Here is a 22046-nt window from a genome sequence, read left to right as displayed (position 1 = left end):
CAGACTCCTAAGAACAAAGTAGTTAACTGTCCTGAAACAAAGACGAAGCCACTGCAGCTCTGTGTCACTCAGCAGATGGCAACTTCCACCTAAATTTCACTTTTCCTGCTCTGTTTCACTGCTTGTATAAAGATGTCATAAGCAAAGATGTGTTAAAGCAGGCAGATTGACTCAACCATGCACTTAGCACTGGTGACCAACATGGGGCGATAGTCAGCAACTTGGGTCATTGATTATAAATCCTAACATTGCAAACTGATTTAAAAGGAAAAAAAGACTGGACTGGAGAGATGGTTTAGCCATGAACAGCTTATGCTACTCTACCAGAGGACCTGAGTTTGAGCCTATGTTGGGTGACCCACAGCTGTCTATATAACTCCAGTTCCAAGGGACACCTCTGGCCTCAACAGGCACACATCTTATGTACACGTGCACACACACACACACACACACACACACACACACACACACAAAATTAAACAAAGTAAAAATTTAAGTCATATCTAGCCAGGTGTATCTAGCCACACACCTTTAATCCCAGCACTTGGGAGGCAGAGAGGCAGAGAGGCAAAGAGGCAGAGAGGCAGAGAGGCAGAGAGGCAGAGAGGCAGACAGGCAGACAGGCAGACAGGCAGACAGGCAGACAGGCAGACAGGCAGACAGGCAGAGAGGCAGTCAGGCAGACAGGCAGACAGGCAGCAGGCAGACAGGCAGACAGGCAGACAGGCAGACAGGCAGACAGGCAGACAGGCAGACAGGCAGACAGGCAGACAGGCAGAGGCAGTCTTGAGAGTTGAGGCCAGCATAGTCTACATAGTGAGTTCCAGGACAGCCAGGACTATATAAAAAGACTCAAAAATCAAACAAACAAAACAAAACCCATACACATTTGGGTGGGTCTGTGAGGGCCTTTCTAGAAAGGGTTGACTGAAGGTTAAAGACCTGGGCTTGATGTGGATGGAACTACTCCATGGCCTGGGGTCCTGAACAGACTAAAAAGGGGAACAGAGAAAGCCAGCTGTGACAGCGAATACTGGCTGCCAACTTGGCCCACCTGGGAAGAGATAACCAGTGGGGGCTGCCTCAATTGGATTGGCTCGTGGGATTATCTGTTGGGGTGTTTTCTTGACTGCTAATCGATGGGGCGGGGGGAGTAGCCCTCTGTGTGTAGTGCCATCCCTTAGGCGGGGCTCTTGGGCTGTATCGACAAGGCAGTTAAACATAAGCCAGGGACCAAGCACGCTTCCCTCTGTCATGTCTACTTCAAGGGCCTGCCTCCTGTTCCTGACCTGGCTTCCCACTGTGAACGACCATAAGGTGTAAGAAGAAAGAAACCCTGTCCTCCCCAAGTTCCTTTTGGTCAAGATGTTTCCCACAGCACCAGAATCCAAACTAGAATACAGCTGAGTGCTCCCGTGCCTTCCTCTGCTTCCTGATTTGCCCTTGTGCACAAAGAGCCTCACTCCTGCCAGAGTGGACTGGACCCTCTAACCAGGAGCCCCAGTAACCTCTTTCTACCTTTAGCTGCTTCTCCCAGGCACCTTTTCACAGTGACAGGCGTGCGGCGTGACAGGTCTTTACCCACAAGGGGGCTGCTAGGCACGTGATCATTCCATGCTAAGCTTGAGTAGCTTTCATATCATCTTCCATTGAGGTAAAGAATTAGTTTTGTGGAGCTGGGATCTTTGGCTGTCCCTGGAATCTGAAAGTCCTTCAGTGGCTGCTGGAGTCCCTTAGTAAGGTGGGGAGACCAGTATTTCTTCATGGCCACAGCCTTTCCACCCAGACATTTATGGGGCAGTGCACACTGGTGTATAAAATAAGACCCCCTCCGGCTCCCATGGCTTCCAGCTTCCTGGTTACGGAGAGATTAAAATGCCAGCTTTGGGCAGCACAGCAGGAGATGGCAGGGCTAGGGCATGCACTAGAAGGCTCATCAGGAGAGTCTCAGGAGGCAGGGGAGAGTCAGGGGTACAAATATGGACAGGACATGGAAATGATGGGGCCTTAGAGCCAGCTAGCCATCTCAGTGTGTACAAGAACTATGGGAACATACCAAAGTGAGTATTTGTGGAATTGTAATTCCAGAAGAAAAGGAAACAGGGCATGGGAAATATCTGAGAGTTCATGGCCAAGAATGTTTGGAAGGAACAAGGCGCCAGAGAAGCAGGCAGATAGTACAGGGAGGGAGTGACCACATAGCATCCCACGTGCAGCCTCTGTGCAGCTCAACCCTGAGGGGAAGGAGGCTGTGAAGGGGTCTTACACAGAGGAGTAAACACTGAGGTTTACTCTGCATTGGGAAATACAAGAATCTGACAAAGTTAAAACATCTTAAATGACTTAAACAAAAAAATCTTACAAATGCAGATTTTTATACTGGGAAATTGTGTCTTTCAAAAGTGAAAGGCAAGGGGAAGACACTCGCTATGGGCCAAGAGAAGGAAAACAGAGATGCGAACATATCCTAAAAGCAGGATTTTCTGGGCACTGGGCACCAGGCCAAGAGGACTGTGATGCCTGGGAGGATATTGGTGTGTGCAGCACAGTAGGTCTTCAGCTTGACAGTGGCATCATGCTCGGGAGGAAATAGTTTGAAGAGCCAAGAGTGTGTGCATCCCCAGGGTAATGGCCAACCTGCTGTCCTGCCAGAGTGGACTCTGTTGAGTTAGCTGAGGAAGCATCGTGGGGTTGGTCTGAGCTGTGGAGAGTAACGGAGGCGGGACACATGTGTGTGTGTGACCAAAGTGAAATCTAACCGGACCAAAGCAGCTGGGCTACAAGGCAGGACACAGTCTACATGTGATCGCAGCTGCTCAGAACTACCCCAACTGGATGATGTCCTGAGATCCAAACACAAGCTACCAGATAGAAAAAGCAGTCCAGTGTGAGCCAGAGAGAGAAGAAAAGCCACGGGTGGAAAGTGATCTATAGATAAGTCTTGCCTGGAGAGATGGTGTGTAGGCGCTGCTCTTCCAGAGGACTTGAGTTCTGATCACAGCCACTTGCAGTTCTAGTGCCAGAGGATCAAGCGCCCTCTGCTGTTGTCTTTGGGCACTGCATACTCTCAGGCATACAGTGTGTGTGTGTGTGTGTGTGTGTGTGTGTGTGTGACACACAAAATTTTAAAAATATAAGGGGCTGAAGGGATGGCTCAGCGGTTAAGAGCACCGACTGTCCTTCTGAAGGTCGTGAGTTCAAATCCCAGCAACCACATGATGGCTCACAACCATCTGTAATGAGGTCATCCCTCTTCTGGGATGTCTGAGGACAGCTACAGTATACTTACATGTAATAAATTTAAAAAATCTTTTTTAAAAAAAGTAAAACACTTTGGAAAAAATGACTAATTAAAAAAATATATATAAGTAAATGAATGACCCTCTTGATAGAATTGGTGGATCTAGGCATAAAAACAAACTGACTTCTATTTGTTCAAGGAGCTGGAAGACAGAAAGAATGTGCAGAGGCATAAGGTAATTAAATATGGCCAGAACCAAGTGTCTCAAGGTGAAGATTATGGTAATGAATGCATGATGAGGCCCTGTGGACAGACGGCCAGAGAGTAGGACATACAACACCCAAAGGGAGATAGATGCTCAGCACCCCCAAGTAGCTCAGTAAAAATGCACTCAAGTGCTGGGGAGGTTTACCCATCACTCATTACGGCAGACCTTCCCATCACATTGGTACCACAGTTACAGAAAATCAAGGAAGACACCCAAGGTACACGTAAGCACCTCCCCTCCACCACACAAAAGGAGAAGTTTGCTCTAATGGATACACTTGAAACTCGGTCCCTGATAACCAACCCCATGATTCTAGAATGCGCACACACCCTTGCCAGACGCTTGTGGAACACTTTGATAAAACAGCTCGTCCACTATAAACCATTGAGGAAGGCTCAGCCAACTTCAGCGACTAAATATGAACTGCAGTATCCATCCACATTGACAGGTAAGTCAGGACTCTAAGATCTGTGGGGACAGTTTGAAGACTCAGTTTGGTGAATGAAAACAGACTGTGGGGTAAGTGTTTGAGACAAGATTTCAGGTGGCCTGGATTGGCCTCAAACTTGCTCCATAGCTAAGGAGGACCTTTGACCTTCCATTTTCCTGCTTTCACCTTGGGAGTTCTGAGATACAGGTGTGATAGCTGATCTTGGCTGTCAACTTGACATGCCTGGGAAGAGGAAAATCTCTGTTGGTCTGTGGGCATGTCTCTGGGGGCATTTTTGTTTTAATTGCTATTTGACGTGTGTGTGTGTGTGTGTGTGTGTGTGTGCAGACCACTTCTGGGCAGGATGCATAAAGAAGGTAGCTGGTCAAGCAAGCCAGAGGCAGGAAGCCAGTCTTGCTCCATGGTCTCTGTTTCAGTTCCTGCCCCCATGTTCCTGCTGCGGCTCCCCTCAGTGAACGACTGTGACCTGTAAGCCATACAAACCATTTCCTTCTTTGGGTCACTTTTGGTCCATGTTTATCACTTCATCAGAAAGAAAACTAGGACACTATGGAATTTTATAAAATATTTAGAACTCCCTTGTCTGGCTTCCTAAGAAAACAGCACAGATTTTCCCCAGAGAGTATGGCTTAATCTTCTATGAGTATTGCAGTGCCCCATCCTGCTGTGTCTCCCTCTTTTGTCCTATACTGTGCTTATAAAGATCATCTGTTTCATTACAAATCACAAGTGGTAATGTGACCCACCTGGGTGTGACTGCAGGAGCACCTACCCCGCCTTTGGTCGAAAGTTCCACAGATTTGGAAAGAAATCCAAATCCAGCTTAATGAGTGGTTTTTATTACATTTTTACTAGGGGTGTGTGTGTGTGTATGTGTGAGTGTGTGTGTGTGAGTGAGTGTGTATATGTGAGTGTGTGTGTGAGTGTGTGTGAGTGAGTGTGTATATGTGAGTGTGTGTGAGTGTGAGTGTGTGTGTAAGTGAGTGTGTATGAGTGTGTGTGAGTGAGTGTGTATATGTGAGTGTGTGTGAGTGTGTGTGTAAGTGAGTGTGTGTGTGTGTGAGTGTGTGAGTGAGTGTGTATATGTGAGTGTGTGTGTGAGTGTGTGTGAGTGAGTGTGTATATGTGAGTGTGTGTGTGTGAGTGTGTGTGAGTGAGTGTATATATGTGAGTGTGTGTGAGTGTGAGTGTGTGTGTAAGTGAGTGTGTATGTGTGTGTGTGAGTGTGTGTGTGTGTGTGTGTGTGTGCATGCTCACACACTCATGTATGTGGAGTTCAGATGTATATAGAGGTCAGAGGACAACTTGTAGGATTTAGGATTTCCTTCCATTATGTTGGTCCTGGGGATGGGACACAGGCATCTTTGCATGCTTTAGAATTTTTGTATGTCTGCTCAGTTGTTAGAGATTTTTTTTTCTTTTACTTAAGCAGTCTTTAATGAAAGCCATGCATGAGATGTCTCTACTCCTGCATGTCTCGATCGATCGTTTCTTCCTTGTATTTTCCCTTCTCCTTTCCTACTTGTCGGGACTTGGTTTTCCTCTCCAGGATCTTCTTGCGGTCCTTGTCCAGCTTTAGCCTGGTGATAACGACCTTGCTGGGGTGGATGCCCACGTGGACGGTTGTGCCATTAGCCTTCTCTCGCTGGACGTGTTTGATGTAGATGACGTACTTCTTCCTGTACACTTGGACCACCTTGCCAATCTTCTGGCCTTTGTAGTGTCCGAGAACAACCTGAACTTCGTCATCCTTCTGAATGGGCATAGACCGAAAGTTATACTTCTGTCTCAGCTCTTTGGAAAGAGGGGAAGACATGATCTTCCTCCGAATGTGAGAGGGCACATTGAAATGCTGCTTGCAGTTCTTGCTTTGGTCAGAAGTCATGAAGGGATTGAATTTCATTTTGGCGGCTGTGATCCACCGATGGTCGCAAAAGGAAAGAGCGAGATTTAAAAAAAAAAAAAAGATTTATTCACTATTATATGTAAGCACACTGTAGCTGTCTTCAGACACACGAGAAGAGGGCAGCATCAGACCTCATTTCAGATGGTTGTGAGCCACCATGTAGTTGCTGGGAATCGAACTCAGGACCCCTGGAAGAGCAGTCAGTGTTCTTAACCATTGAGCCATCTCTCTAGCTCTTAGAGATTTATTTTTATTTATGTATATGTGGCAGGGGGTGGTGTCTGTGGAGCATAGAAAAGGGTTTTGGAACCCCTGGAACTGGAGTTACAGATTGTTGTAAGCTCTCCGTCTTGGATGCTGAGAGCCAAAGTTGGGTCCTTGGCAAGAGCAGCGCCACTGAGCCATCTCTCCAGACCCTGATTGAAGGGCTTTTTGTTTCTGTTTTTTCAAGTGTATTTGTTTTAGATGTATCAGCTCCCATTTTATTTAGTAGATGTCTGTGGAAATCTTTGCAGGGTCTATAGTCAGCACATTAGGGAACCATCTTTAGTTGGGACAGAGCTCTCTCCAGCTCCTCCCAGTGAGACCTCAGAGAGGTAAGAGAGACCCAGCCAGGCTACAGAAGCTCAGGGTAGATGAATAGAGCCCTCCCCTGCCCCTTGTGGTGTCTGTCCTGTGCCCGACTTAGGTTCTCCTCAGGCCTCTCTCCATCTGTCTCGACAGCCAAGAGGTGAACACTTGATCAAGGTTATGTTTATCAGCAAGAACTACTCTAAGAAATTATACGTTTTATGAAGAAGTTAAATGTCCTCTCACATAATTTTATACATAGATATTAGAGGGCTTTTTTACATAACTAAAACGCTCCAGAGTTATCCAGTGTTTGCTGATCTTTGAGGAGCAAAGTTGACTTGCTTCGTATCTGAGGATGAGTTCAACTTCGGATCCTTCTGTCTGTACCTCTTGAGTGCTGGGATTACTGGCATGTGCCACCATGTGTGGTCTACACAGTGACAGAGATGGGACCAAGGGCTTTGTGGATGCTAGGCAGTCAGCCTGCCATCTGTTCTAAAATTAAGCATCGACTTTGCCTCGGTCTGTTTGTGCCACTATGACAAAATAGAACAGATGGGTAATCAATAAAGAACAGACAGTGATTACCCATCGTGCTGTGCTGGAGGCTGGGAAGCTGAGGTCAGGGCTTCAGCAAGGCCATTTGTCCAGAGAGGACCGAGTCTTGCTCAAGATGGTCTTGGAGTAATTTGTCCTCACAGGGTAGAGCACCCCATCTCAGCAGGAAGAGTGGGCACACTGGCACAAAACCTCTTTTTGAAGAGTCTCAATCCATTCACAAGGGGAACACTCATGACCTGCCCACTCTGAGGTCTGCACCTCACCTCCCTCACTGTCTGTGGAAGCTCAGTTTGTGGAGTTTGGAGGAGATCAAGCCATGACTAAACCGACTGAAGGTCAGACTGTGTGAGTCCCTGCTTCTAGGTGGATACTGGAGTGAATGATCGTTATCTTCTTGCTGTGCGTCTGAACCAAAATGGACTCTAGTATGTGTGTGTTGCGGGGGGGGGGGTCTATGTGTCTGTCTCTGTGTGTGTGTGTGAGGGTGTGTATGTCTTTTTGTGTAAGCGTGTGTGTGTGCGTGCGTTTGAGCACGTGTGCACACACGAGTGAGCCATCAAGCAAGCCGGCGAGAGAGAGGGAGGGAGAGAGGGAGGGAGGGAGGGAGAGAGAGAGAGAGAGAGAGAGAGAGAGAGAGAGAGAGAGAGTCCACATGCATGTCTATGGATGCACATATGGAAGTCAGAAGACAACCTTGGATGTTATTCATCAGTTCACCATCCATCTTGGTTTTTAGGCAAGGTCTCTCATGGTTTAGGCCAGGCTGATAGGCCAGTGGGCTCCAGGGACCTGCCTGCCTCTGCCTTCCTAGTGCTGGGGTTACTTGTGTGTGCCACCATGCTTAGCCTTTTCTGCCTGGTTGAACTCTGGTCCTTAAGCTTGCAGGGCAAGTACTTTTCAGACTAAACCATTTTCCCAGCCCCAAGGAAGTTAGATTTTTTTTTTTTTAAATATGGATGTTGTGTTCTACCCAGAAATCACTGTGTCCCAAGTAAGGCTTTACCTAGCAGTTCAGGTAAGCATTAGAGCTACTACACTTCTGCTTTCTTGTTGAAACCTTGCCAGAGTCACTTTCCTCCGGCACCAAACTCTAGGGGCAGGAAGGAGAGCCCCAGCATAGATAGGGAGTCACTTCCATGTCTGGAAGGTGTGAGCTGCCTGTCTGGGGCCTGAGGCTTTCGGGGCTGGCACTAAGACAGAATTCCAGGAAGTGAGATGTTCCCTAGTTCCTCTCCAGGCTCTGTCTCGTCCCTTCTCTCCAAACCATCCTTGCCACGTGCCTCTAAATTCTCCCCCAGTCCCTAGCGTAGTCTTTCTGCTGTGTCTGGTCCAGCAGCCTTAAACATGCTTAAGGCAAGGATCCGCCCCTTTGCTGAGGTCTCTGAGTCACCCGGACAGACGTAGTTCCCAATCAGCCCCATCACCAGCCTTCTGCCTCAAAGCCATTTTCCCAGGATTTCACTCTGGGGAGCAAGTGTTAGTTTTTAAAAGTCAGGATTCTCTCAAAAGCCACTAAACAATCCATAGGGTCTTTCAAACTGAGGATTCAAAGACTGTTATCAGGCTTGGCCACTTAGAGGTCACAATTTCCCTTGCTTTCCCATGATATAACCTAGGTCAGGGTGGCAGAGGTGGCTGATTCTGCCCCAGTAACCAGAACAAATATCTGGGAGGGAGCAGGTTGTCACTCACAATGCCAGTCAAGGTAACAAGCCCATTCTCTGAGGCAGGCTGGCAAGGCCCATCTTAGGGGAAGTACCTCATCTGTGTGTGTGTGTGTGTGTGTGTGTGTGTGTGTGTGTGTACACACTCTGCATGGAGGCTGATCAGAATGCTAGGAAGGATGGAGAGGGGACAATATAGAAGCCTCTCCCTGTGCCTCTGCTGATCTCACAGGAGACCCCAAACCCAGAGGGTTTCTGAAGTCTGAAGTCAGGCACTACCTCCTGGCAAAAAAACTTTTAAAGGCAGAGGAAAGTTAAAAGAACTGTACAGTGAACAGCTCCAAGGACCACAGGAGGCTTGGACTCTGGAGCACAAGGTCTCCAAATGTTCTTCTGATGGGCAAACAAAGCAGGTAACGGCCCTTTGTAGCCTCCAAGCCTGTATGGTCATGACTAAACAGTCCAGGTAAGCATGGGCACTGTTGGGATCACCCCTAAGGGGCAGGAAAGCACAGTCATCGCAGCTGGGCTGGGAGCAGCCTGGGGTCAGGAATATCTGCAAAGTAAGTTGCAGCCTTGATAGGTTTTGGTGTGGCAGATCTGATAGTGAGCAGTGTCCTCTGCTCCGTAGTGAGCAGCTTGCCCAGAGTCACACCCAGCTGTCTGGCCCATCCTTTCCCTTTCTCTTCCTCCTCCCTCCCTCCCTTCCTTCCTCTCTCCTTCCCTCCCTCCCTTGTTTCTTTTTTTTTTTTTTTGTGTGTGTGTGTGTGTGTGTGTGTGTGTGTGTGTGAGAGAGAGAGAGAGAGAGATATTGAGAGAGAGAGATATTGAGAGAGAGAGAGAATGAATCTCTGGTAGCCCTGACTGTTCTGGAACTTGCTCTGTAGATCAGGCTAGCCTCAAATTCATAGAGATCCACCTACCTGTGCCTCCTGAGTTCTGGAATTAAAGGCACAAGGCAAAATACTTTTAAAGGTAGAGAAACGTTAAAAGAATTGTACAATGAGCATGTGCCTTCCACCTAGATTACAAAACCACCTAAAGCCTGACCCCTGGAGATGGTTCTCAGAGCGCATAGCAGCACCCATAGCTCTATGACACATTCCAGGGGTGTGTTTCCTGATACTCTTTCCTGAGGATATTTGTCTGTGTGACAGTTATACCATTATGAGAATGAAAATTACTTTAATTCAATAACACTATAGCATGCATTTTGATTTTGGAGCCGGTTGGATTTTACTTCCTGAGTTTCAGACTTGCCCATCTCCAGTGTGCCCCAAACCCATCAGGAATTTTGGGGTTTGGGTAAAGAATGAAGCGGGGCTTGATTGCATATAGAATGTTGTGGCCTCCCTTCCCCCAGCCTGGAACCTGCCTGCTCAAGGGTGGAGCTACCGGCTCATTCGTCCTGCCACGCCTACCTACTGCTGGAACCTGCCTTTGCTGCCTGGAGGCACACACGTGTTCGTCCTGCTACTGGACCCTGAGTTACTTGGCGGGATATTGGGTTCCCTCCCCCTCCCTTTATAACTGAGTGTCTGGAATTAGTAAAATTGAGCTTTGATCAGGATTTGTCTTAGCTCCATTCTTTCTTCCGCCCCGTCTAGATTCCTCTCTTTTCAGCGAACTGCCATTCTCAGTTGAACCGTTCGTGTTGTGGACTGCGGGCAGGCCGCAACAGAATGTCACTGTTGATCAGCATGTGCTGAGCAAGGGGGACGTCCCTCCATTGCTGACCTGGGATGTGGCTCTGTGGTAAGCCAGGGATCACTCATGGATGTGGTTCCTGACCTCCATCCAGTCCCACTGATCTGGGTTTGCCCTGAGTCCTTCTCCACTAGAAATCACAGCTTTGAGTTGGGTTCTGACCTGCCGTGGTCTCCCTTGGACATTCTATTGCTGTTTCTACCCTTTCTACTCAACATATCTCTTACAGTGTACCAACTGGAATAATGATTACATGAGCCAGTCTGGGACAAATGACACTAGGTCTCAATTGAGTCATCTTTTTATTACTTCTTAAGGTTTATTCTCAGTCCCTTTTCCTCTATGTTCTCCCTGTCTCTGTCTCTCTCTGTCTCTCTGTCTCTCTCTCTGCATGTGTGCATGTGTGCACATGTGCCACAGAAGCATCTTTCAGGAGTCACTTTTCTCCTTCCTCTTTGTGGTTCCAGGAGGTTGAACTCAGATCACCAGGCTTGTCACCAAGCACCTTTACCTACTGAATTACCAGTTATCTTGCTGGTCCTGGGGGACATTTTATTTTAACTTGTGGGGTTGGAGCTATGGCTCAGCACTAGAGAACATTGGCTGCTCTTGCAAAAGACCCAGGTTCAGTTCCCAGCATCTACAGGGCAGCTCACAACTGTCTGTAACTCCAGTATTGGGGGATCTCAATGCCCTATCCTGGCCTCTGAGGGCACCAGGACACAAACACACACCGACAAAACACTCATACACAAAAATAAAATTAATTTCAACTTGTTTGTGTTATGTTTTTGATAATGTTTTCATATCTTACATTTATTTTTATATTAATGATGACATTTTTGGTTTAAGTTGTTATCATTGGTGTTTACTAACGAAGTCGATTGTAACTTCATGGTTTTCCCCCACAGATAGCTTGTACTTACCTGCTGCTCTGTTGTTTTCTTTTTCTTTTTTTGTCTTCTGTAGGAGGAGATAGTTCCACACCAACAATCAACGTTTAATTCTTCCTCTCACATCTTTAAACCTTTTAATTCCCTGGAACTTTACCCATGATCCCTTACTGCTGTGGAATACACTTCCCCCACTGTGAACATTTTTATCTTAGTTACAAGGTGACATTTCCCACTTGTGGATATGTCTGACCTCTGGGCAGTGGCAATAGGGGTTTGAGGATGTCACCTCTGGCCACTTAACAATAAGCAGTCACGAAGCCCACTAGTTTCAGTGTCTCTGGCTACACTTTCTCTTCCTAGTGATCACCAACCTGGAGAGATGGATACCTGGGCATGGCTGTCCGTCCCTGCTTGTGCCTTTCTGTGACACTTGAGAACAAGGCTGAGTCCCTAAGGCACCGAGGAAACATCAGAAGCAGCTGAAACCCCACAGGGGAACATCTGATCCATCTTGAGCTCATTACTGGCTGCCAGACATAAGCATAGGGTCATCTTATGGCTACTCCACCCAGGCAGGAAGGTGCTGAGCTGATGGAGCAGAACGGAGGGCGGCACTGTTTCAGGCCACAGAGACTGGAACTGGGTTTCTTGGTGGTTGTTGTATGTGCTGGGGTAGAGCCCAGATCTACCCTAAGAAGGCACAGTGTGAAGGTACCAGGTACACCCAGGAAGGATCTTACCTGAACCTCCCACCCCAGGACTTTGTGAGATAAAAGCATGTTGTTTGAGCCCCTCCATCTGTGGCACATTGTTATGGAGGCCTTAACCAACCAATGCAAGTGGTAACCTACTAGAGAAACGTTTTCCACGCCTGACATCAGTTTTGCAAGGTTGCAGACTCAAACTTGACAGTGCATGAAAACAGGCAAGCTCTGTGCGCCAGATCAGCAAGAGGCTGCTATGCCATCGAGATCACCAGATCACCGACCTATGTAAAGAAGTTAGGGGTGTAGAGCTCACCCCTGATGCCTCCCCCACCCCCTGCACAGGTGCTCTCTTGGGTGGAGACACTGTTATGTGGCCCCAGGAGAGGGGCTTCCCTTGGACCAGCTCTAACTGGTTTATGAAGATCTGTGTTCAGCAGGCATCACAGACTGTCCCTTACTAGGGTCCCCAGAAGCTGAACCCAGTCCTGGGATCCAAATCTGTGAGCCTCCTCTTCTATCCACGTGCTAACCTCTCATTCTGTCAGGATGGTCTACTAGCTGAGTCCTCTTGCTGTGCTCATGGGTAGGTTCTTTCTGAGATCTAGAGATGACTGGGTTAGAGAGCCTCTGGGTGTCAGAGGTGCTCCAGTTCCCCCTTAGGAGCAACCACACATCTCCCAAATCCTCCACAGGGTCATGCCAAGCCTCCAGGTACAGGCCTGCTCCCGTCCCAGCCGAGTCATTTTCCTTGGCATGTGCTGTCTCCAAGTCAGCTAAAGTAGCACTGCCCACCCCTGCCTGGACAGAGTGAGTTACTGATGTGGAAGGAGGGATGAAGCGCAATGGATGTGCAGACCTTTTGCTTTGGGCTATCCTGGCTCTCCAGGTTCCTGTTGGGCTGGGAGTTCAGTACAGCTGAGGCCAGCAGAGACTCATGTTGTGTAGTTTCCTCAAACCATGGTTTAGAATGTGGGTCCCTAAGCAGCACTGTGTTAGTAGGACTTAGAGAGGGCGGTCTGTAGACTTAGCAGGTGCTAACACCGAGGACGCAGGCGTGGAGCAGCTGGCCTCGCCCCGGTGCTTCAGCCTCGCCATCCTGGCCAGTCTCAGGGCTGGGGTTCTGCATATTGAGATGCCGCCGAGGACATGCCGTCCACCAGCAAAGTCCCTTGTAAATCTTGAGCTTTGATGGATTTGGGGACATGTGAGTGTCCCTATTCTCCCTCTGGTGGACTTGTCAGCTTCTTGCCTAGGCTGGAGGACCCCAAGGGCAGCGAGGCCTTGTGGAAAGGCCATCCATCTCTCTGTACCAGGTTTTATAATAGCAGATAGTAGACTTGCTTGGGGGTGTGCTTAGTCAGCAGAGCGCTTGCCTACTATGCATGGAGTCCCGAGTTCTGGCTCCAGCACTATGTAGAGCTGGTATAGTGGTTCATGCCTCTAACCCCAGCCCTCAGCCCTGGAGAGCAGGAAGAGTCTTGAACTATGTATGTAGCAAGATCTTATCTTAAGCAAACACTCCCTGTTTCTTGTCTCTTCTTTGAACCATATTCCCCTGGACCCTGAGCTGAGGGGGTTCTGCCCAGAACTTGGAGCTCATTCTGCACTGGTGGTGGTAAGGCAGGTCTCCCTCTACATACACATTTGCTAATGCTAACAATGCCTGGAATTCCAGCGCCAGAGGCTTGAGAACCGATACAGAAGAGATATTTAAAAGGCAGGTGCCAGAAAGGACTTAGAAACCCAGTAGGCAGAGCATGGCTGTAGAGGTTTTGTGGTTATGGATCCGAGCAATGGCCATGGCCACATTATGGTGGTAGCTACAGGAGTGTATCCACAGAATACGTACCCCAGCTCACACACAACACACCATACACACACACACCCTATACCATAGGGGCACATGCACATATGCCATACCACAGCCTTCCCACACACACCGAGCATGTACCACACATTGTACACACCTAACCCCCTCCTCTCTGCTCCCCCTTACACACATTGCCTGTAAAAATTTGGGGAGAGCCACATTATACGTCTGGTTTCGTTACTAGCCTCCCACTTTTTGTTAGAGGCTTGTATTGAAAACGTTCTCTGGTTGTGTGGGTGGCTATGGTTGAGCATCCTGGGTGTGGGGCTCATGGAAACTATTCTTGATACATACTGGGAGTGTACAAGTGTCTCACAGAAGTTTCTCTTTTCTTCTCTAGGCGCAAAGGTTTATATAACATAACACTCCCTCGAACAGGGAGCATACACTCGTGTGCTCGTGTGCTCGTGGGCCAGTTTTGCAAAGTGGTATTTACAGGTTCAGTTGGCCAATCGCGTCAGCGGCCAGCAGCCTCACATTCTTGGCTATTAAGAAGCACACTCTTCATAGCACTGTGGCAAAGGAGAGAATCAGAGGGAAATTATAACTCCCTTTGGAAACAGTAAGAAAGGAAGTGTTCCCTTATAGAACTCGTGGGACACAGTGAGGGCTCTCTCCAGAGGGAGTGGGAGCAGAATGGGAGGGGGAAGGGGTGGAGTCTTGGAACAAGTGAGGTATTCTGGGGACTTGCAGGGGACTGAGAGTTGAGTCAGGGCAGTTACCCAGAATTCTGATTGCTGTCAGGAGCAGGGTGACTCCTGGGTTTTGGACAGAGGACCTCAGAGTCTCTCTGTAGGTGGCAGGGGCTTTACATTTGCATCTTGCCCTTCCCTCCTGAGTCTTCTGGAGCTGGGGTAGGGCACACAGATGCTGTGCATGGTGGGCTTGAGGCACCGATGAGGGTCCCTGAGCTCTGGAAACAGCCTTTACGGGGTACACAGACCTGCCCAAACTTTGTCCCACACAAAGACGTGTTTTTAAATCTGTTGGCCAGCCAGAAAATTTGCCCTCAGCCCAGGAGAGGAGTTAAGATCCCTGTCTTTTTAGGCAATTGCTAGTAAACATCTTTGGGGTGGAGAGAGATAGGGCCTTGCTATGTATGCAGCCAAGCTGCTTTTGAACTCCTGATCTTCTTGCCTCTTCCTCCCAATAAATAGTGGGATTACAGGCTCATGTTCAGGTACAAAATACTTTTGGTAGGCAGGTCAGGAGCAAAAGCTGTGATGTCACGGATGGGGTGCCCATACGTGTGAGCGAGTGTCCTACAGCAGGCATGGAGAGACAAAGGAAGGCAAGCTGGGGCTGGGGCTCACTAGGTAAAGTTTTTGCTTAGCATGCACAAAGCCCTGGGTTCAATTCTCAGCCCCACATAGAACAGAATGGTGGCACACATCTGTCATTCCAGCACTGGAAAAGCAGAGGCAGGGGGATAAGGTCATGATTGTCCTCAGCTATATAGGAAGTTCTAGGGCAGCCTGGGCTCCATGAGACCCTGTCTCAGTGAATGAATGAATGAATGAATGAATGAACTTGGGGGATGGTGGTGGTGGTGGTGCTTGCCTATGGAGCAAGTTCTAGGACAGCCAGGACTACACAGAAAAACCCTGTCTCAAAAAACAAATAAAGGGATTGGAGAGATGGCTTAGCGGTTAAGAGCACCTATCGCTCTTCCAGAGGTCCTGAGTTCAATTCCCAGCAACCACGTGGTGGCTCACAACCATCTGTAATGGGATCTGATGCCCTCTTTCTGGTGTGCATTCATAAATAAAATTTAAAAATGAAAAAAAAAACAAACAAACAAGCAAACAGAAAAGATGAAAGCAAGAGGGACTAGGAACAGACACAATGATGAATCCCTCAGATTCCATGAATCCAGGATGCACTTCTGCAGCTCAGGATGCTGCAATGAGGGAGCAGCAGGAGTAGGTAGCTTCTCACCTTGATCTCTCTGTTGGAACCACAACCCAAGGCCCTCATGGAGACTCTCCAGAGTCTGGCCCGGAGTCACAGACGGTGATGGTTGGATTCCCAAAGGAGCCACCCTTCTGAAGGATTCCACATCAGCGCCTGTAGAGCCAGACACATATTAGAGTGTCCTTGGGCACCATCACCTTCTGACGGATGGTGGGAAGCTCCATCCCTTCCCCCAGTGGGATGTACCTGAGGTGGGGTGCTGGGGGCAACTCAGACGATCTGATTTGGGGTTGGTATGCCCCAACAAGCATGTTTAAGCCGTAACTCCCAGTACCCATACGTGGGACTTTATTTGGAAGCAGGGTCTCTATATGTCATCAAGATGGAGTTACCCTGGGTCAGAGAGGGTGGCTTCCCCTGTGACTGGCATCTTCCAAGGACAGAGATGTTTAGACCTAAGCATAGAAAGGACGCACATGCCATGAGAAGTCAGATGGAGATTGGGGAGTTAATGTGTGAGCCAAGGAAGGATGTCCAAAGACGAGTGGCCCCTGCAGAGATAAGAGGGGACCTTGACAGATCCCCACACACACCTCTATGAGGGACCAGTCATTCAGATGCTCAATGATTTCAGCCTCTAAACTATAATAGAACGTATTCTTGCTGTTTTGAGCTACTTCATTTCCTGAAGACGATGGCAATCTCAAGAAATAATCCAGGACTCAGTGGGGGTACACCAATGCCCAGGGGGTGATCGGCGGGTAAGGAGCAAAAGCTATGCTATGACTGATGACTGCTTATCACTGCAGCCATATCCAACCTTCCCATGTCCTTGTTTAGCCAGCACTGACGCTATGAATCTGGACTGAGGCAGGTATGTCGGAGGGGACCCTAGGAAGTAGCCACACAAGAAAGGAGCCTGAAGCCACATCTCTCATCAGCGGAGACCATGCTGGCACACGTACTGCGTTAGGGTTCTCTAAAGAAATGAAGCCACAGAATATCACACAGCAGTAAATGGTACATTCTTAGGTGTCCAAGTGTATTAGCTAACATCTATCAATCTAGCAATTACCGCCTGTCTGTCAATCATCTATTATCCATCCATATCAGCCAATCAGCTGCTTGTTTAAGGAGAGATCCATCACAAGGTACTGGCTCAGGTGTGTAGGGAAGATGGCTAATCCACTCCTCCAGGAGGCTCAGGCTGGAGTGAGGGCTTCTGACATTCCAGTTGGTGTTTCTCTACCCACAGGGAGAAGGGCATCTCCTCTCCTCAGTCTTGTAGCAGGGATTTAGAAAATGCCGAGGAAATTTGACCAAGGGTTCACCTTGGACACCAGAAGTGCTCAGCGAAGCTCCTCAACGACACAGTTGTGAGCAGGGCTACTTTCTAGGATCTCCTCCAAATAATGATTTGAAATTAGCGTGTACTGGGGTTAAAAGAAGGTGATCTGTAAGGTTATCATTTAGCAGCTTAGGGGCTTTTTTCCCAGAATGAACGGGTGTAGTCAATGGTCCAGTCTGACCATTGGTTCCCAACTTCCTCTGTCTGTTAAGTCGGCCTCTGCCTGGCTTCCTTAGGTCACTTGACAGTCAATATATATAGCTTTCTTTTTGTACTGCGTGATAAGGCCAGACCTAATCTAACAGGATTTAAAAATTGTAATGAGTAAATTTTCCAATTCAGCAGTAGGGAAAGTTTCTTCTGGGTTGAGCAGCTTTGGTCGATAGGCTCGGGCGGTGGTCAGTTTTGCATTGCCACTCTCTGGACCTCCACAGGGAAGCAAGATGGGAAACTGGCTGATGTGGGGCTCCTAGGGCAGGAGGATCTCATATGTAACCAGGAAAATGGACAAAAAGTGAGGCTTGGGTCTGTCGGTGGTAAAGACACCTTATTACGGCAGTGGTTGGTCAAGGCTGGCTAGCACTGCACTGAAGGCAGCTGCCACCACAGAGAAGCTGGCCCTCAACAGACTTCACACTATTTTAATGCTTTGTTTCTGTCTGGAACAGAAATGTAGTCATTTAACCAGAAGATGCTATTAAATGCAATCGATGGTGGTGATGGAAGCACCTGGAGAATGCAGGGGAGAGAGTCGAACCTGTGATCATTTTTTTTTGTTTTGTTTTGTTTTTGTTTTTTGTTTTTTTAATTGACAGCATCGCATGGCTTCTAGCCTTGAGCAGTTACTGGATGAACGTGCGTGCCTGGCCCAGGGGAAAGGTCTCCTGGGACATTGCAAGCTCTATTTTAAACTGTTGAGGAGTGCCAGCCAGCAGGGAAAGCATAGGACCAGTGGTGGGAGTAAGTGGAAATCTAAGTCGATTGACGGTGAGCCCTCACCTACTCCCCCCTCCCCCCAAGGCTCCTGTCACACATCCTTAGCGCTGGAAGAGGACGCCCAAGTTCTGGGCCTAAACGTGGACAGCACGCTTTCCAGCGGACACCCACCCGAGGTTGCGATCGCTGGACACGTCACCGTCAATTTCACGAGGAGTCATGCAAGGCTTCTGGCTACTAAGGTCGTCCGCGCCCGCCGCCCCCCATCTCCGCTCCCGCTCCCCGCCTCCAGTGGCCTTGCAGCCAGCCGCTTAGCATCGCGCCCGCGTTCCCGACGCTCGTTCCTGCCTGAGTGAGACCCATCTGGTCACAGATCTAACGAGCATGTGCGTGCCATCCCCGCCGGCTGGCGAGGTGGCGAAGAGACGCCCGCGCCCCGCAGTCGGCGGGCTAGCTCAAGAGAGCATTCTGGGAAGCGCTTACTAATCGCGCGCCGCCCTACCCACAAAGGCGCGCAGCCCCGGGGCGCGCGGGCGGCGCAGGTGAGCGGGGGGCGCGCCAGCTGTCGTGCGCCGGGGCTGGCGCGGGGTGCGCGCGGGCGGCCGCCGCGTCTTTCTTCTCCGGTGATGTCATCGGGCGACGGCGGCCGCGGCCGGGGGGCGGCGGCGGGGGCGGTGCCGGGCGCCCGCAGGTTCCTGCGCCGCTAATGAAAAGGCACTTGACAGCGGGCCAGGGCGCGCGCGAGCCCGCGGAGCGGAGCGGGACCTGCTGGGCCGGCCGGGCCAATCGCCGGCGCGCGGCCGCCCATGGGCGCGGAGGCGGCGGGGGCGCGGGTGGCCGCGGCCCGGGCCGCTCCGAGGTGATCGCGCGCGGCGCCCCCTCTGTGCGCGCAGCCCGAGCCGCCGCAGCGATGAATTCTGCCGAGCAGACCGTTACGTGGCTCATCACCCTGGGCGTGCTGGAGTCGCCCAAGAAAACCATCTCGGACCCTGAGGTCTTCTTGCAGGCGTCGCTCAAGGACGGGGTGGTCCTATGCCGGCTGCTGGAGCGTCTGCTGCCCGGGACCATCGAGAAAGTAAGTGGCCATGGCACGGTCTTCGGGTGGGTCCCCGGCCCGGGCGGGCGGCGGGGCGCGCGGGAGCACCTGGCGCGCGCCGGCTCGGGGCCCGCGCGCCCTCCTTTGTGCGCGGACCCGGCGGCGCGCAAGGCGCGGGGACCGGCGGCGGGAGTTCGGGGCGCCATTGTGTGCGGGGCGCCGGGAAGGGGACCCGCCCTGAGAGCACAGACAGCGGAGGGGGCCGCGGTGACGCTCGGGGCCGGCTCGGGGTCACGAGAAGGAGAGTTGGCTGTGCCGGCGGCGGTGGGGTTCTGCTCCACCCTAACGTGAAGTTGGGAGGTCGGCTTCGCCCCTCGCCGACACCGATCGGAAAACCTCGTCTCTGTGCCGCGCAGCTTTCTGCGATGGCTTTGTTTGAACGGTTTCGTCGCTGCCTTTGCAGTCTGACTCTTGCGTTGAATGGACCGGTGGCTGGGCATGTTTAAAGGATGCATCAAAAGCCAAGGGAGGGCCGAGCTGTGAAATGACTTACTGCCTTCCCCATCAAGGGATTCTTCACTCAGCCAAGCCTGCAGAACAGCGCACACGGGGTGCTGAAGCCCGATTTCTTTGGGGATGGATCAGAATTTTTATCCTCACTGCCTGCTAGATTTGGAGCTGTCTGCCTGCTGCTGCTGGCTGCTGGCTCCCTGACTCTGCAGTGTGAACCTTGACCACCGCTCTGGGTGACCAAAGTTTGTTTTCATTTGTAAGCTCACATAGCTGGCCGGGTCAGGGGTTGGGAGCACTTCTAAGAACAGCCAGCTTTGATAGGTCAAAAAATACTAAAGTCCTGTGTTCAAGATTATGCCAATACACAGTTTACAAGAAAACTTAAGATCCTTAGTAACTTAAAAGGTGTTAAATACAGAAATGGAAGTGTCCCATAATTAGGAAGAAGTAACACTTCTTAATGGAGCACACACACACACACACACACACACACACGCACATGCACATACACACGGACAGGCCCTAGGCAGGACATTCTGTTAATGCATATTAAGTGACCTGAAAAAGCAGAAATTCTAATTGTATTCATAAATTGGCATGCTGCAGTGTCAGAAAACAATTACTATGAGTTCCACATGCGTACCACAGGTTTTAGGTGTTTTCTTGAACATTGTATTGAAAACGACATGCATCTTAGAAGGACTAACTGATGTGGGAAATGCTGTTTATAAATGGGGCAGATCAATAAAGTTACAATTTTAAGATGCGACGACTGAAGAGAGCAGGGTCTGACTTGCCAGACACTGAGAAAACCCGGCTGTCCCCTGGCCATTGGTGATAATAAAAGACAGACGTCTGAGTGAGACACATGCTAAGGTTCTTAAAGATAACCCTCTTCTGTTTCTGAGGCAAAGCTGTAAAAAGATTCCTGTGCTATGTCAATGGACATGTTCCCATCCATGAACACGTCACATGACATGTTTGCAGCGTTGGTATGGTCAGGCAAACATGTCACGTGATGTGTTTTACATTCTAGAAAGATCCCCGAAGGAACTTGCAGCGCCTCTTTCATCTCTGACACAACACAGAGAGATGAATAAAAAGGGCTAGCCTTTGGCAGCTAGATTGGTCTCAAACATTCTGAAGAAACTACAGTCAAGTGGAAATGTCTTGGGTCGCTGTTGTTTTGACTCTCTTTGTGAAGGCTGATGACCCTGTACAGATAGTCCCTGGCTCTTGAGTGAGGGGTATTTGTGGGGAGTAAACCATCAGCCACTGTCTGAAATACTGGATTCCACGAGTTTGCATCTGCCATGAAGTCATCCGCACTTGGCAATGAATGCTTGCATGGAATCACATTTGTCTTGAAGCACATGTGTGGGGCAGCTTTTGCTTCGGTGCTGGAATGCCAGAGGGAGACCCTCTCTCCTTAAAAAGGAAATGCCTGGAAACAGAGCTGAACTTAGGTCTGGCACGTGAAGGGTCTTAGCTGGACCCATTGCTACGTGGGCATGCTGACACTGGAGGGTTGTGAGCAGCGTAGGACTTCCCTTTCGCAAGTTCATGAGTTTAAAATGGAGTCCAGGCCTGGGAATGAGTGCCGAAGGAAGGCTTCCCATGTGTCTTTTATTAAGAGCACGTCCTGATGTGTTTCACAACGGGGTTGGCTAGCGGGGACGGGACATTCCTTAAGCTCCAGTTCAGGCAAAGAAAATGGAGGGTTAGGGTCCCGTTCCTGAAGCCTCTGTGTTTCTTCTTCTTCTCTTTGGAGGCGAGAGGAGTGAGCCTCAGACTGGTGGTAAGAGGTTCTGCTAACTGCTGCCTGCCACGGCTCTTGGTTGCAGGAAAGAGGGAGGCTGGGATTGGCAAGTCTCCCCAGCTCTGGGGATCAAACTTTTGCCCTTTGATTGTTCTCTGGAGAGTCAGGCCTGAGCTGGTCCCATCCTGTTCCCTCCCTTTTCTGATCCCAAACCTGTCTTAGCCATCGTGTCCCTGAGCCTTGGCAGCACCATCCTTAGTAAACTCCTGCTTACAGACACTTCTAGGTTATTTTGTCCAAAGGAGGCACACCATAGATGCAGGAATTTTAGAGGATAGAAAACCACCAAGCATAATCTATGCTAAAATGCTGTTTTAATTTTACTTGTGGACGCAGTGTGCAAAGGTGCTTCATTTCCCTAAAAGCCTCCAGGAACTTTGTTCCTACTGTTTGTCCCTGAATTGGTCAGGGAAGCTGTGTGCAGTCCACATGGCATTCTCTGTGGGAGAACTGGGGTCACCAGGATTTGGGAATGTAACTGAAACCAGGGGGTCCCCCCCCCATATATGCATTTGTTTCGTGGTCTGGTGGCCAGAAATTCGTGACCAAGGTATGGCGTGTGCTTCCTGCATGTACTGGGGCACTTGCCACTTGCCCAGGCCTTTCTCACACTCTCAGGGATCCCTAAGTTTGTGG

At 49.7% G+C, this 22046-nt stretch overlaps 1 protein-coding gene and 1 pseudogene across 3 annotated transcripts in view; one reads left to right on the top strand and one right to left on the bottom strand.

Annotated features, from left to right (window-relative positions):
* Nucleotides 1-5422: 5422 nt before the first annotated feature.
* LOC147002539 (large ribosomal subunit protein uL24 pseudogene) lies at nucleotides 5423-5863 on the bottom strand (annotated as a pseudogene).
* Nucleotides 5864-18670: 12807 nt separating this feature from the next.
* Nucleotides 18671-22046, top strand: part of Arhgef7 (Rho guanine nucleotide exchange factor 7) — a 106744-nt gene continuing 103368 nt past the window's right edge. Inside the window, exon 1 of one of the 3 annotated variants that reach the window (XM_085844208.1) lies at nucleotides 18671-19117. In XM_085844208.1, the coding sequence (XP_085700334.1) occupies nucleotides 18749-19117 (369 nt within the window). In that variant the 5' untranslated portion in view covers nucleotides 18671-18748. The remainder of the gene's footprint in view (nucleotides 19118-22046) is intronic. The other 2 variants (XM_085844206.1, XM_085844207.1) reach the window with 2 other exon arrangements.

This window comes from Mus caroli, unplaced genomic scaffold (assembly GCF_978045245.1).
Source record: "Mus caroli unplaced genomic scaffold, Mus_caroli_1 scaffold_10, whole genome shotgun sequence".
In the NCBI taxonomy this organism is placed as follows: Eukaryota; Metazoa; Chordata; class Mammalia; order Rodentia; family Muridae; genus Mus; species Mus caroli.
The sequence above is the reverse complement of the archived record's forward strand: the minus strand, read 5'-3'. Positions and strand labels throughout refer to the sequence as shown.